The sequence below is a fragment of the Hypanus sabinus genome, chromosome 4 (genome assembly GCF_030144855.1).
Source record: "Hypanus sabinus isolate sHypSab1 chromosome 4, sHypSab1.hap1, whole genome shotgun sequence".
NCBI lineage: Eukaryota > Metazoa > Chordata > Chondrichthyes > Myliobatiformes > Dasyatidae > Hypanus > Hypanus sabinus.
In genome coordinates this window covers 109311645-109328019 of record NC_082709.1, presented here as the reverse complement: position 1 = coordinate 109328019, position 16375 = coordinate 109311645, and the positions used below count along the sequence as shown (strand labels likewise).

General features: G+C 49.7%; 1 protein-coding gene across 1 annotated transcript in view; it reads left to right on the top strand.

Annotated features, from left to right (window-relative positions):
* Positions 1-15955, top strand: part of LOC132392154 (uncharacterized) — a 28661-nt gene extending 12706 nt beyond the window's left edge. Inside the window, exons 2-3 of the mRNA XM_059966004.1 lie at positions 1911-2842; positions 12202-15955. Of these exons, the coding sequence (XP_059821987.1) occupies positions 1911-2842; positions 12202-12744 (1475 nt within the window). The 3' untranslated portion in view covers positions 12745-15955. The remainder of the gene's footprint in view (positions 1-1910; positions 2843-12201) is intronic.
* Positions 15956-16375: the final 420 nt, after the last annotated feature.

The window sequence follows — 16375 nt, the reverse complement described above, 5'->3', positions numbered from 1 at the left end:
AGCAGGCCAGGCAGCATCTATGGAAAAGAGGAAAGAGTCGATGTTTCAGGCCGAGACCCTTCATCAGGTCTGGAAAAGTGAGACAAGAGGTGAGAGTAAGAAGGTGAGGGGAGAGGAGGAAGAAATACAAAGTGGTAGGTGAAACTAGGAGGGGGGAGGGGTGAAGTAAGGAGATGGGAAGTCGATTGGTGAAAGATACAGGGCTGGCGAAGGGGGAGTCTGGTAGGAGGACGGAAAGCCATGGAAGAAAGGGAAGTGGGAGGAGCACCAGAGGGAGGTAAGGAGAGAAGATGAGAGAGTGAAATCGGAATGGGGAATGGTGAAGGGGAGGGGGTAATTACCGGAAGTTTGAGAAGTTGATGTTCATGCCATCAGGTTGGAGGCTACAGACATACTTTATAGATCCCGAGGAAAATTACCCAGATGAAATACAAGGTGTCGCTCCACCAACCTGAGTGTGGCCTCATTACAACAGCAGAGGAGGCCATGGATGGACATGTCGGAACGGGAATGGGAAGTGGAATTAAAATGGGTGGCCACTGGGAGACGCCGCTTTTTTCTGGTGGATGGAGCATAGGTGCTCAGCGAAGTGGTCTCCCAGTCTATGTCATGTCTGACCAGAGGCCACACCAGGAGTACCATATACCAGTCCCCAGCAGACTCGCAGGTGAAGTGTCGCCTCACCTGGAAGGACTATTTGGGGTCCTGAACGGTAGTAGGGGAGGTGGTGTAGGGGCAGGTGTAGCACTTGTTCACCTACACTCCATCCGTCAGGAATGTGGAATCTCCCAGTGGCCATTCATTTTAATTCATCTGCCCGGTCCCATTCTGACATTGAGTTGATGATCTTGCCAACTGTCTCGATGAGGCGACTGTCAGGTTGGAGGAGCAGCACGTTGTACTCCATCTGTGCAGCCCCCAACCTGGTGGGGTGGGGGTGGGGGTGGGGGTGGGGGAGGGGGAGAGTCCCCTGAAGTGAATGAGAGGACCGCACCGGGTTCCACTCCTGTGCCGAATAAAGCGGCCACTATGTCTCTGTATGTTGTGAAATTTGTGTTGAGGCTTTTTTACAAAGCAACACAACAAATACCTGTTACAAAAACAAACGGCGAGAAAGAGGAGTAACGAGGTAGTGTTCACGGGTCCTGCAGATGTTTATTTTGCTCGCTTGAATCAGCAGCCACGCTAACTTGGTGTGTTCGCTCAGCAAAGACTATGAACTCAAAAGCAAACCGCCGGTTCCCGTGCTGCTGTAACCCAAGTCTCTCCGGGAAGACCACCCGGGCTCTCGGGCGGACACTCACCGCCGGTTCCCGTGCTGCTGTAACCCAAGTCTCTCCGGGAAGACCACCCGGGCTCTCGGGCGGACACTCACCGCCGGTTCCCGTGCTGCTGTAACACAAGTCTCTCGGGCGGACACTCACCGCCGGTTCCCGTGCTGCTGTAACACAAGTCTCTCCGGGAAGACCACCCGGGCTCTCGGGCGGACACTCACCGCCGGTTCCCGTGCTGCTGTAACACAAGTCTCTCCGGGAAGACCACCCGGGCTCTCGGGCGGACACTCACCGCCGGTTCCCGTGCTGCTGTAACACAAGTCTCTCCGGGAAGACCACCCGGGCTCTCGGGCGGACACTCACCGCCGGTTCCCGTGCTGCTGTAACCCAAGTCTCTCCGGGAAGACCACCCGGGCTCTCGGGCGGACACTCACCGCCGGTTCCCGTGCTGCTGTAACACAAGTCTCTCCGGCGGACACTCACCGCCGTGTTTCAGTCCACTCCGTGCCGAGGGGTGTGGGCGGGGCTCTTTTTTATTGGAGGCCGGGATCGTGAGGACAACATTGCCGAGTTCCTGATTGGCTGCTGGGTTTCTCCGAGCGCTTCCGACAAGGGGAAAGATCGGAACTTGCTAACTCCGGGTGCTGGCTGGGACTCTGCTCTTCCCCGCTCCGCTCCGGGTGCCGGCTGGGACTCTGCTCTTCCCCGCTCCGCTCCGGGTGCCGGCTGGGACTCTGCTCTTCACCGCTCCGCTCCGGGTGCCGGCTGGGACTCTGCTCTTCCCCGCTCCGCTCCGGGTGCCGGCTGGGACTCTGCTCTTCACCGCTCCGCTCCGGGTGCTGGCTGGGACTCTGCTCTTCCCCGCTCCGCTCCGGGTGCCGGCTGGGACTCTGCTCTTCCCCGCTCCGCTCCGGGTGCCGGCTGGGACTCTGCTCTTCCCCGCTCCGCTCCGGGTGCCGGCTGGGACTCTGCTCTTCCCCGCTCCGCTCCGGGTGCCGGCTGGGACTCTGCTCTTCCCCGCTCCGCTCCGGGTGCCGGCTGGGACTCTGCTCTTCCCCGCTCCGCTCCGGGTGCCGGCTGGGACTCTGCTCTTCACCGCTCCGCTCCGGGTGCCGGCTGGGACTCTGCTCTTCCCCGCTCCGCTCCGGGTGCTGGCTGGGACTCTGCTCTTCACCGCTCCGCTCCGGGTGCTGGCTGGGACTCTGCTCTTCCCCGCTCCGCTCCGGGTGCTGGCTGGGACTCTGCTCTTCACCGCTCCGCTCCGGGTGCTGGCTGGGACTCTGCTCTTCCCCGCTCCGCTCCGGGTGCTGGCTGGGACTCTGCTCTTCCCCGCTCCGCTCCGGGTGCTGGCTGGGACTCTGCTCTTCCCCGCTCCGCTCCGGGTGCTGGCTGGGACTCTGCTCTTCCCCGCTCCGCTCCGGGTGCTGGCTGGGATGCTCTTCTTCACGCACTGCTTCGGTTTTGTGCTGGACGCCGTGCACTTCCGATATCAGTACTGCAAGGCGAGAGCCGCCTTCTCGGCCGCTGTCCAACTTGTGTGTGTCGTGCGACCGACACCCAGCCTGACGGTAAGTCTGCCGGTCCGCGGGCGGCCAGTCCTGGGCATGAGGATTGTCGCTGGCGCCTGTAACTTCCCTTCGGGGGTGTGGGGGCTGCCTGTAGCACCCACTTGACTTGGGGAGGGAGGAATCTGCCCTTTACCCTTCTGACCTGAGAGGGTCTACTTTTAACCCGGCCCGGACAGCCTGCCTGTAAAACTACCCACTCCCCGCCCTCACCCGGAGGGTCTTCTCTAACCCTCCTGCCTCAACTGTCTCCACAAACTCGGGCTGCGCTTCCTGTAACCCGTTTTTTTGCCCGTAGTACCCGCTGCCCCGGTGTCTGCTTGTAACCCTGGGCGGGCCTTCTCTCTCCGGGGTGACCCTGATCCTCAGTCAAGGGGTTCTGCCTTTAACACGTCTCCGAGGAGAGCTCGCCCCCCCCCCCCTGAGCCGGCCGGTGACAGGTGGAGTGAACCCGAGGGAACGAGGTCGCTCGCCGCGGCTCCGCGCTTCGCGTTAGGCGCCTGTAAGCCGTCGGTCGGCCCGTCCTGCTAAAGCCGTCGGCAAACTCAGATCCACAGCCGCCTCTCGGGGTCCTGAGTTCGCAGCTGGAAACTGCGATGCGCTCTCGCCCAGGTCCCCACTCGCGTTTTCGCCGGTCCTTTCTGATTTTATCTCGGCCGCTGCCCCTGGCAACCAGTCGGTGAACATCAGCTATCCCTTTTCTAAAGATGTTGAATTGTGTGGGAGGTGCGGGGAGTAACGAGGTGATGGGGACCGGGTACAGGACTCTCTGCGGTTTTGTGCTCCTGGCCTAAGATTTGTTTGTGCACTGAATGAAGGAGGGACTGTTGTATGAGGAGAGGTGGGATTGTATTCTCCTGCGCTCGGAAGGATGAGATAAATCTCACCGAAGTGTTAGGGAACTTAGTGTCCTGCCAGCAAACTGGGCCTTTAGTACCAACGTTCAAGCTCGCTGTCATTCTACACTAAGTTCACTCTTCCTTCGGCATTCTCCATACTTCGCCGTACCCTCTGGGCGCAGTTTACAGCAACCGGTCAGCCGACTCCACTGCTCTACGCGTTCTTGAGGGAGGAGACCAGCGCTCCCAGGGAGAGCACGCAAACTCCACATGGACAGCAGCTGAGCTCAGGTCGTGCCCCCACCCCCGCCTCAAATCCTGACAGGGTTCAACGGGCTGAACGCAGGAAAAACATTTCCAATTGCGGGCGGCGTCCACCAGAATGCACAGCAAAACATCAGGCCGAGAGATTTAAGGGGTAGTGAGCATGTGGAATTTTCTACCACAGCTGGGTCATGGAATATATTTAAGGAGAAGGCAGCTAGTTCCGTAAAGATGAGGGGTGGAGGGTTAACACGGTACATTGCATTGAGGGAGTGTGGTGGAGTGACTGCAGAGAGCCCGTTTCCGTTCCCTGTTACAGGAAGGGTTGCTGTACACACGCCCTCCTGACCTCGGGGTCTCAGGGAGATTGGACCCCTGCATTTAGGACGGCTTTTTGATCAAAGTCAGTCCTGGTTCCAAGCAGACCAACCCGAGCCTGGCAAACGCATCGGCGTTGCAGTGAACAAAGTGTGGCACCGGTTTATGACGACAATGATCTGTTGCAGTAATATCACTGAATCCCACCATTCATGGGTACATATGATCCACCCCTCCCCACCTGGCCTGATCCCTCTCTACAAAATCCCGTGAACAGATTGTTAGCACAGCCAATGTCTTAGTTTAATGTTCCATCAGAAAGATAATTTCCTTATCGTCCTTTAAGATTGCAATAGGAAAGGAGACCATTTGGCCCATTAAGTCCATGCTGACTCCCGGGTGGGTGGGGTTGGGCACCAATCCATCTGTTCCCCTCCCCCCATTTCCATGTCCTCCTATGACATCCTCTGTCTCACATGTGGACATTGATTTGGTTTCTATTTAGCAACAGTAAGGGGTAATTTACAGAAGCCAGTAGCCTACCAGGATAATTTTTGGGATGTGGGAATACTGCACAGTCAGGAAAAGGAGGCACAAAATCTGGACGGGAGGACTGGAGGTCAGGCCTGGACCCGGCTCAGGGGGGGATCGGGGCAGCAAAATAACAAAAGTCACAGCAGAGAGTGAGCTAGAAAGAGACGGAAGTGCAGATTTTTCATCCGAGTGGCCAGCTGCAAACAGCTCTTTTCTTCCTTCTCGTTGAAGCATTAGGGATATACAAAAGCCAGTTTCAAGTGGAAGCTGTGCAAATGCGGGATTGGTTTTCAGATCGCTGCCGGGATGTGCAACCGGTGTTGCAAGTTGATAGTTACATAAACTCTAGTGTTTCATTTCCATTTGGGTCGAGGAGTTGAAGATTGACAGCTGCTCACCCCAGGGGAGAAGATAAGATCCTGAACCCTTGGCTCAAAGTATCTGAGTCTGAGCATCACGATGATGTAATCAAATGAAGCAAATCTCATCTTGCCCATTAATGTCCTAGCAACCTCCACCTTCAACCATCAGGTAAACTGGCTGAGAACCCAACTTGTTAGCTAGGCTGGTTTAATTAGCAAATCCGAGTGGAAAAGAGGGTTTTATTTTTCTTCTTCAACCATTTCTCGAAACTATATTGAGAAAGTGCAGTTTTGAGAGTATATTCAGATGCAAATTGAGCCTTAGGAAAGTCATGCAACCCCTCTGGGGCTTCATCCTACATAATATAGAAGGTGGATCAATAAATGAATTGTGACACTGGCAGCTTTGCATATTTTAAAAACCTTTTGTATTGGTGATGGCATTTATTTTCATCAGTGTTCCCTCCCCCTTAAATCTGACTCAGAGCGAGCAAAGAAATCCCTTTAGGGAATAGAGTTTTTTTAAAAATCTCTTTTATTCGACATTTAAACAGAACTGTCTCTTATAATGAAATTATATTATTGGGGAAATAAATGTACTTTTCAAGAACAGCACTTAGCAAAGCATTTACAGTATAGCAGTTACTTGTAGCCTTGGGTTTATTAGTGTTTAATCAGCCTGTTACAGTTCTGCTCTGGGTGGAAAAATAATTATATTTATTAATTTGCGTATGATCTGCTGATATTACTAATGGCACACAGACTGAGCGGTTTTTAAGGATATTTATTTCACTAAGTGTCACAGATTGTGCTGTAGACTTCACTTACAAAGTATTCTTCCCGCAGGTAAATGCGGCTACATTTATACAATTCTATCAGATCCATCTATTTGACATCCCTACCTCAGGAGATCTTCCCTCTACACATCTGCGCATTGCATCTCCACTCCTCCATATCTACCTTATCGTATTCCTGTCCCACATTGGATCCCCTATACTCCATACCTGTCTCATCTAATTCATCGTTCCTCTTTATATTCCCCATCCTTCAATGCCATCTCCTCATAGCCCTCTATAATGTAGGTGCCACGGTAGCGTAGTGGTTCGAGCGACAACTATTATGGCGCGGAACAGGGTGACGGAGTTCAGAGTTCAAATCCAATGTCATCCGTAAGGAGTCTGTATGTTCTCCCCGTGGAATACTTGGGTTTTCTCCGGGTGCTCCGGTTTCCTCCCACAGTCCAAGGACGTACCACTTAGTAGGTTAATTGGTCTTTGTAAGTTGTCCTGCAGTTAGGCTAGAGTTAAACGGGGGGATGCTGGGTGGAGAGGATAGGGCCAGATAGGCACTGTCTCTCAATAAATCCCTCCATACACACTTCATCAGATCCTCTTTCCTTTTTATCAACATGCTAGTTTGCCACCTCTCATCAGACCACCTGATAATCATTATGTCAACATGATAATTTCTCTCCACATTCACTTCGTCATTCCCTTCTCATTCCATATTTGTCCTCCCTCCACCCCACGTGAACTCATTCAGCCCAATCCCCTGTGTCTTCTCTGGGGTTTCATCACGGTGGCAGCATGTACGTAGATGATGTCTGTTGCCAGTCGGAAGGAATGAGTTGTTGATGCCCCAGGTCACTCCAGAAGAAGAGGTTTTTGTTCCATTACTGATTGTGGAGCTCTTGAGAGCTCTGGAGACGGGCACTGGCACAGTTGCAGGGTGAGGGATGAGCATCATTGAGTAATTCTGACCTCAGTATGTTGCTTAGCATCATGCAGACGTTTCTGTAAGAACTACCACTCCATCCACCTGACACACAGTATTTGTGTGAAGCTTTTTTTTTGCACCTTTACAATGCTCCAATACTTTTGTTAACCGTCCTGTTGAAGCACCTTACGTAGCTTGTTGATGTAGAGTAACTAGCCAGTGGTGTATTGACATCTGCATCAGATTTCAAGGGAATTGGTCTCACTTTCTAATCTGACCAGCTCCTTGCATGCTAGCAACTCAGCCTCATTAAAAATTAAAAAATACAAATTCTAAAGAAATGGCAGGGTGCGGAGAGGAACGGACTAACTAACTAATGTTCAGTGGGAGGCTCCACTTTGCACTGGGCAACACAAACTGTTCCAGTAGAAGTGGTAGAGGCAGGTTAGGTATTGTCATTTAAAGTAAAATTGGATAGGTATATGGACAGGAAAGGAATGGAGGGTTATGGGCTGAGTGTGGGTCAGTGGGACTAGGTGAGAGTAAGTGTTCAGCATGGACTAGAAGGGCTGAGATGGCCTGTTTCCGTGCTGTAATTGTTATATGGTTATAGGACACTCAGAATTATTGCAGTAGTCCGGGAGCAAAGATAAGTTTATCATTTCCCTGTATCTCACTCTCGTGCAGTGGTCTTGGGGATTGTTTAGCTGGGATTGCCAAGCATGGTGCTGCCCGAGTGGTGTTTGTACGTTCTCTCTATGACAGGGTTTCCTTCTATGCTCCAAGAAATTGTGGTTGCTCCTTGTCAGCGTGTTGGTTGTCAATGAGGGTATTGCTATGCCACTCACACATACTGTACAAGCAGGTTAATCATCAAGTTCAGTCCAGTACCCTGCACGCTGGCGTCTTGGTGTGCTCTGCACTTTCCCTCAATAATGAACACAACAGTCTGTAGCCGGGCAGTAAAATCCTTTGGGGAGTTTACAAGAATGTGGAGAGAATAAAACTAGACCTCGATCCTATTGTGGACAAAGTTCGTCACACAACCAATCTGCGATGAGACTTCCTCCCTACATCACAACTGAATTTCCATAATGACAACCAATCAGCTGATAGGTAAGTATATGAAGGCCAAGCCTTCAGAGAACACACCACAGTTAACAGTTAATGTCTCCTCGTATGGTGATGAAAAGTTTGCAAGTAAATTGCCAAGATCAGAGAACAACTCAACCCAACAATAAGACTAGATTAAGTGTATGATCAGTGTAAGTAGGCACCGGGTGAAGGGGCTATTTCTGTGTGTAGTGTAGGCCTCCGTTAGTCTCGATAGACCATGGATTTGCACCTTGGAAAGTTTCCAGGGTGCAAGCCTGGGCAAGGTTTTTTATGGAAGACCGGCAGTTGCCCAAGCTGCAAGTCTCCCCTCTCCACACCACCGTTGTTGTCCAGGGGAAGGGCATTAGGACCCATACGGCTTGGCCCCGGTGTCGTCGCAGAGCAATGTGTGGTTAAGTGCCTTGCTCAAGGACGCACGCAGCCTCAGCCAAGGCTCGAACTGGCGACCTTCAGATAACTAGACAAACGCCTTAACCACTTGGCCACGCAGTGTAACTATGTTAAATAAAATACAGATGCCCATCAGATACTGCATACGGAAGTTATTAATGGGCTGGACTGTAAACACCTGGACGGTGATGGAGTGAATTACATCCATTCTACCATGACCCAAGTGCACACTCCCAGAATACTGAGTCACCATAAGAGTTCAGAGTGTCTCTCTGTTTGACATTATCACTAGAATTTCAATTTAAGCTTTTGAGTTGCTGGCTTAAATTTTAAACTACTATTAATTGAACAGATGAGTGGAGAGGGATGTCTTTGTGAGTGTGGAAAAGGATGTGGTCCATCTAACCATCTAATTGTCCTACTTTGGCTCCAGTTTATTCATGAGCCTCTTTTCAAATTAGCTCAGTGGCCTTTGCTTTGAAAATTGCATTTCCTTTACTGTTTTGTTGCTTTTTGAAAATATATTTTAATTTGCCTAATAAGAAAAATATGAAAACAAGAGCCTGGGGTACAAAGGGTGATAACAAGCTCTGAATTGCAATAAAGTTCTGCCTACACACCTTTTACCAAAACAACGAGGGAATAAATATCAGCTTATCGAATTAAATGTATCAGAGTAATCCAGAATGTGTGTACGGTAAAGGCAGAGGTTGTCTGGTTCATTGGGTTTCTGTCTGTAGGAACTGTTCAGTTAACCCGGGTTTGCAAATTGTGCACTAGGACATATAGAGATTCCTCCATCTCAGACTCTATAATCTCTCACCTTTCAGATCATGTGATTTTGTTTAATATTTTCCCTACCAAGATGTACATTTTCATGCATTCCCACATCATACTCCATTTGCTAAACCTTTGAGCACTCAACTTATATAAAACCCTCTGCAGCCTCCTGTGTCCTACTTACAGCTTACTTTCCTGTCTATCATTGTGTCTTCAACAGAGATATCGTTCCCAAAGGGATTGTCCATCCACTGGCTCCCAGACTATGCTCACGACTCGTAACAATGTGCTAGTTCAGGTCTCCATTGATTCCTTTTAACAAGTCCTCACACTCTTCCTGTTCATTATATTTTCCATGTATGTATCAAACATCATCTGTACTCTCTTCCTCAAAATCAGGTCCCACCCCTTCCTATTGCAATGACCCTCTGAGTTCTCTGTGCTTTTTGAATTTTGACCTCTAGTGACCCCTGACCTTTACTCCAGAAGTTCACATTTGTGTTGCTGAGGCCCTAAACTCTAGAATTTCCTCCTGAATTTTCCATATCCCTTTCTTCCTTAAAAAGTAAATATTAGAGAAAGCAATATTTGATCACCTACACTGGTATGAGAACATTTAAAATCTTAATGCCAAATTCTGTCATAAACAAGCCCCTGGGATTTTAGAGGCACAAGTACATTTAACTCTTTTTCTCGTTACTCCCCTCAGGCTACACACCACCCATTTTCCAAGCTGCCAACTCGTTTCCATTTCCCTCTCGTTTATCACAGTGTCAGAGGCCCCCCCGGACAGTGAAACCTCGCTGTCTATCCTGCATCCACATCCATACCAGGTTACTTCCTGCTCGTTCCCAGATTCACCACTCCTCTACACACTGGAAGCAATTAGACTGGTATGTTGGCGGGAGGAGTCCGGTGTGCTCAGTGTGAATTCAAACAGTATCCAAGATCTGGGTCTAGTGTGAGACAGGAGCTCTCCCAGCTGTGTGTGGCACAGAGCGATGGGGGTGCCGCGCTGTAGAGACAGGACTTTGTATCTATGAGGACCACGTGGCAGTTTTCCTACCAATCCACTCTTGGACAAATGCATTCACCACAGGTAGGTTGGTGAGGCCTGGTCTGAGTAGATCTATCGCTCATTTGTTCACTGGCAGCCCCAGACCCAGTCTGTCAGCTGTCCGGGCCCAGGGCTCAGTCTCTGGTAATGGCAGCAAGCCCCCCTTGGCGATGGGCACCCGCACGACTCTCTGTGCCCTGCACAGAGTACGGCTCAGCGTGGAGGAGCCCTGATTCATTAGCTGAGGGAGGGTGAGTGAGTATAGGCATTTCCCAAGTTTGACCTGACACAATGACTTATGCGAAGGTCCTGAACACTTGCTGCTCCTGAGGCAGAACGTCCCTGGGGATTGTAAAGGTGGAGTCTGGATAGTGCATGTAAGGTTCCATAGGGTAACTATGTCGAGTTTTGGCTCGTCCAGACTGCGGGACAGCTCTCTTAATCAGAGCCCTGAAACATAAACTCTCCTTACCGGCAGTCGCAAAGCAAAGAAACCTAACGGAACCTATTTAAAAGAAAAATGTCAAAACAGCCAGTGTGCAGAGACAAAAGAACAGATGGAGCAAATCAGTCGCTGTACTGGAATGGCATTCTGAGGCAGCAGCTCTACAAGACACACTGTCCAAAGTACGTTCTCTCTGTGACTGTGGGTTTCCTAACACGTCCCAAAGGAGTTGGGTTAATCCTATCGAGTAGGTGAGTGAATGAATCTGGGAGGCCGTGGGGAGAAGACAATGTTATTAGAGTCGGTTTAGTGTAGGTGAGAGGTTGCTCTTCAACATGGTGTGCTGAAAGTCCTCTGAGATACATGTCTGTTTTGATCTTCCTTAAAGGAAATCGGTACTTTGATCTTCCGCCCATCTCATTTTTAGCTCTGACCATTGTTTTTATTCAGCAGGCTCTTCAGTCTCTTTTTACCAAAAGCAGCTGTGCCTTCAGCTACAGGTTTGGTTTTGATCTGGTCCAACAAAAGAAGTCGTTTCACCTCCTTTAATCAGCTCACTTGCCACATTCTCCGTCTCCCGTTTTCTTCCTGCTCTGCCACGTGTACTCTCGCCATTCCCGCTTGCTTCCCAAAATTAAATGCAAATCTGAAGTGGCTGAATTTGAAACGAAGTCTGCATCTTAAAGTGGCTTTATAGCAATGTATGCAACTGTGAGTGAGTGATAAATCCCTGCTACTGGTTATCCATCTGCTGCATTTCAGACATGACAGGTTACATTGTGATTCTGTAGTCGAAGACATAATGAGAACACGAATAAAATCACTTCCCAACTGTGGAAATTGATATTCATTGTAAATTGCAGCCTTTGATAGCAATGAACCTGAAATTCTCAAACATATGCTCGGGTTTTCAAAGGCATATTCTTGACAGATGTGAATGTTTTTATTATATATAATTTAATGGCATCCTCGCATGCTGCATAATTGCACAACCTGAGCTAACCCTCAATGTTAATCCCATGGATTTGTACCTTTGCTCTTCCCCTTTGTCGTTGTTTGAAGGAGGTTACAGGAGGTTCAGGGATCTAGTACTTGGAATGAACGATTGCCTTATGAGGCAAGGTTGGTGTTTAGAAGTGGGGGGGGGGAAGCGGGATTGGTACGGACGGGTACCTTGAAGACATGAGAAACTGCAGATGCTGGAGTCTGGAGCGACAGGCAATCTGCTGCAGGAACTCAGCAGATCGAGCAGCTTGTGTGGGAGGAAAGGGTTCGTCGTTGTGGGGTCTCCTTCCCGAAATGTCGACAGCTCCTTTTCTCCTCGACCTGCTGAGTTCCTCCACCACGTGGACAGGACCTGGTCCCTTACAAGGATACGCTGGACCAACGAGCCTGATTCCATGCTTTGTGAACCCAGTTCCAGCATCTGCTCTGGGGTGACGCAGTCTTGCTGTTTATTACTGTCTATGACAATGACCGTCTGAACGTTAACTGGGGCTCTCCTGTATTTTCTTTCCCCTTCATTTTGCCGCCCTGCCCAGCACCTGCCAACTCGAAACCCGCTTTCCCTGCATCGTGAGGTGGTGCCCAGCGCTGAGGACTTCTCCGAGAGACGCCTGCTGACCTGCCCGTGCAGCAGAGCGCACTGTGAATGGGAGGGCCCCCTCAGTGCGCTCCTGCTGCACCTGACCAGCAGCCACCACAGCGTGGCCAGGCTGCAGGGAGAGAGCGTGGTCTTCCTGGCCTGCGGCGTCCACCTGCCCGGCTCAGCCAGCTGGGTGACTGTGCAGTCCTGCCTCGGACACCACTTCGTGCTGGTTCTGGAGAAGGAGGAGGGGCGCCAGCGGTTCCTGGCCTTCGTGCTGCTGCTCGGCACATCCAGGCAAGCGGAGGGCTTCTCCTATCGGCTCCTGCTGAACGGCCACCGCCGGAGACTCACGTGGGAGGCCACTCCGCGAGGGGTGGCTGAGGGGCCCGCCTCGGTCAGCACCAGCACCGACAGTCTGGTCTTCGACACAGTGATGGCCCGAACGTTCGCCACTAATGGAAGTCTTGCCATCAACGTGACCATATCCTGCTGCTGACAGCAGGCAGGAGCCTCCTCCGCTCCCATTTCAGATGTTTTGTACCAAGCCCGTGAGCTTGCTGAAGTTTTTTATGGACCGATTTTTGTCCCACCATCCCTGGAACAAATGTGTTTCGGGTCCACTGTGAACGTTTCTTTAGCTTCTCCTGCAAGGTGGCAGTCTGAAGCAGCGATGTCCACAGAACGAGCTCAAGCTGAGAATTGTGTCCTGGTAGGAAGATGTGGTTCTCTTACAAAAGTCATTGCAAGTACCAGCACTTCGTAACTGGTCATTTGGACGTGGGTAAGACTGACTCGGGGAGCCATTTGCTGTTGATCCCAATGCGAGAAGCTGGCTGAGTATAGGGTTGTACAGCACAGAAATGGGCCCTTCAGCCAACCATGACTGTTGAACCCTAACCCTATTCTAACTCCATCTCGATGCATTAGTGCCGTAACCTGCAGTCCTTGCTGACTGAAGTGCTCCTCTGCATGTTTCCTCAATGTGTGATAGTAGCTGCCGCCACCTCCAGCATGTCCCACAGTCCTACCACTCCGCGTGGAGGGGGGAAATCCTCCATTATCTCCTCTAGCCCTCCCAATTCTTACCTTAAACCTACACCCCCTTGCCTTAGACAACCACACCATGGGGAAAGGATCTGACTATCTACCACCCTCGTAATTTTGTACACCCCTCTTAGGCTATCCCTCAGGCTCCTCGACTCCACAGGAAATAAGACCAACCTGTCCAATCTCTCCTTATTACCAAAGTAGCACAATCCAGGCAACATCTTCTCTGCATCCTCTCCAGCACTTCCTCCCTGTGGTTAAGGACAGAGCTTCTCAATGGGACAACAGGATGAGGAGGGCAGGCCACCTCCTCTGCAGGATCCTGGTGAAGTAGGTGGGTTTTTGTGATAGTACAGAACTTTACAGTCTTTTGTTTTATTTAATTAGCTGCATTTAAATTCCTCAACAGTTTGGGTGGAGTTGGAACTCCCATCTCCCTGACTCAGTGGTCCAAGCCACTTCAACACCAGAGCCCGAACAGATTCTTAGATACCACCTAACCCGAGGGAGAGTAGCAGGCACATCGCTCCCTCAGATTTGTTAAAGAGGCTCTTGTTTGTGAATGGGACAGAGGACTGAACCTTGACTGACCAACGGTGCATTATTTCACTTCTATCTGTCTCACAGCCTTCCTGACCCACAAATCCACCAAGAGGCAGGAGGTTTGAAAAAAGAAAACTAAAAATGTAGATGCTGAGAACCTAAGCAACACATACAAAATGCCGGAGGAATTCAGCAGGCCAGGCAGCATCCATGGAAACGACTAAACAGTCAACGTTTCAGGCCGAGGTCATCCCTCAGGACTGAGAAGGAAGGGGGAAGATATCAGAATAAAAGGGTGGAGGGAGGGGAAGGAGGATAGCTGGAAGGTGACAGGTGAAGCCAGGTGGGTGGGAAAGGTCAAGGGCTGGAGAATAAGGAATCTGATAGGACAGGAGAGTGGACTGAAAGAGAAGGAGGAAGAGGAGGGGACATAGGGAGAGTAATAGGCAGGTGAGAAGAGGTAAAAGGTCAGAGTGGGGAATAGAGGAAGCTGTTTACTGGAAAGAGAAATCGATGTTCATGCCATCAGGTTGAAGGCCACCCAGATGGAATACAAGGTGTTAATTCTCCACCCTGAGGGATGGCTTCACCTTGGCTGTGCACTGACACATGGAAATGGGAGTTAAACATTTGGCCACAGGGAACTCCCTGCATGTGGCGGATGGAGTAGAGGTGCCCCCCCCCCATTTATGATGGTTCTCACCAATGTAGGAGGCTGCCTTGGAAGCACTGCACGCAATAGACAACCCCAGCAGATCCACAGGTGAATTGTGAACTGTTTGCAGCCCTTAATGGAGGTGAGACAGGAGGTGTATGGGCAGGTGTAGCACTCTTGGGGATAAGTACCTGGAAGGAGATTAGTGGGGAGGGACGAATTATCAAGGGAATGGTGGAGGGAGCAATCCCTGCGGAAAGCAGAGGGGGGAGAATGGTAGTAAAGATGTGTTTCGTTACAGGATCCATTTGGAGACGGCAGAAGTTGTGGAGGGACTAAAAATGCAGATGCTGCGAATCTGAAATTAAAACAGAAAGTGATCAGCAGATCAGGCAGCATATTTGGAGCAAGAAACAGTTAATATTGAGGTTCAAGGCCTGTCAGGGAAGAGTTATAAAGAAAGCTGCTGTTCACTATCACCTGCATTATAAACCAAGCGAGTCCCTGAGTAATCAGTGACTAAAGGCTGGTTGTACGTTCAGGGCAACAGCTTCACGGCTCCTTAGAGATGCATTTATGATTTTGTTGTTCATGAGAAATCTTCCTCGCTACTAATTGTAGCACTTGTCGGCTTTCTTTCATGTGGGGCACAGAGGGAAGTTGGTCAATGAGCCCAGGAGAGACAGCTTGATGCTTGCTGGAACTGGTAATCAGTTTTGGGGAGATTCGCAAAGACAGAAACTTTCAACACAAAGAAAAGGAGGGGTTCTTTTGCACTGAAACTTTGAATATGAGGAACTTAAACTGATGGTATCGGCTTAAAAAAAGAATAGATTATAAAAGGATGTTGTTCATGGTGAGTACCTGTGGTTTGGAAGAAGGTTAGTTTTGGACCTGTGCAACTGCATATTAATTAAAATAAAAGCACACACTTGGAGAGGGAGGTTTTAACTAGTGTATTCACTGGTGTAATCAGTCCATGTGTAGTGCGAATGGGAATCATTACCCTAAAAGGTTTAGATCCATACATTATACTTCCTCCCCTTAACATAAAACTGTATATGTTACTTTCATAACCTTCCTCTTGACTAGGGGTTTTTTTTATTTTCGGTCCCTTGCTTTCAGCTCCTTTTTTTTTCTGGTAGAAGGCATTATTATCCTCTGTTGCTGAGTGTATTCACAGTCTGGGAGCTTAGCTGTCCTGACTTATTCTCTCTATATTGTGTTGTGGTTGGTCTGGAGTTGCTGTTGTTTTTTTCTTGTGTTGTGGGGCTTGGGGAGGAAACTAAGCTTACTTGTCTTTAATCTAGGTGCTTTTTCTTTGCTAAATTCTCTTCCTTTGTAGCATATTGTTATTGTATGCTTAATTTTGCACTGTTTTAATGTTCCTCATTGGGATTTGGGGTTTTTAATTTGTAAAATGTTTTGAAAAACTAATAAAAAAAAATTTTTTTAAACTGTATATGTAACAAAACCTCCAATTTCCCTTCAAACCATATTCAAATAGAAATGCTTTCACAATAACAGTCCGTAACTAACTTCACTATACTAAAGATTCAGTCTTGTGGCTGGTACTCAGTTTCTTTCAGGATACTGCCTTTGGAGCAGTGGAGTGACACCAAGTTTGTCCGGTATCTTGTCAAAGACAACTCTGTCTGCTGCAGGTGTCATTAGTGACATGTTCATCACTGAGCAGTAAGTCCGGTGGATGCGATCGACTCGGGTGTGTTCTTCGGCTGAGCATCCAGTATCTGGTCCATATGATCTCTCCATGTCTGATCTCCAACGTCCACTGTGTACATCAGGGGTCCAGTTCTTGCAGCTGTCCTACCGGGTGTCCACTTGTCTTCTCAGTAATCACACGCTAGGACTACTTGTCTGA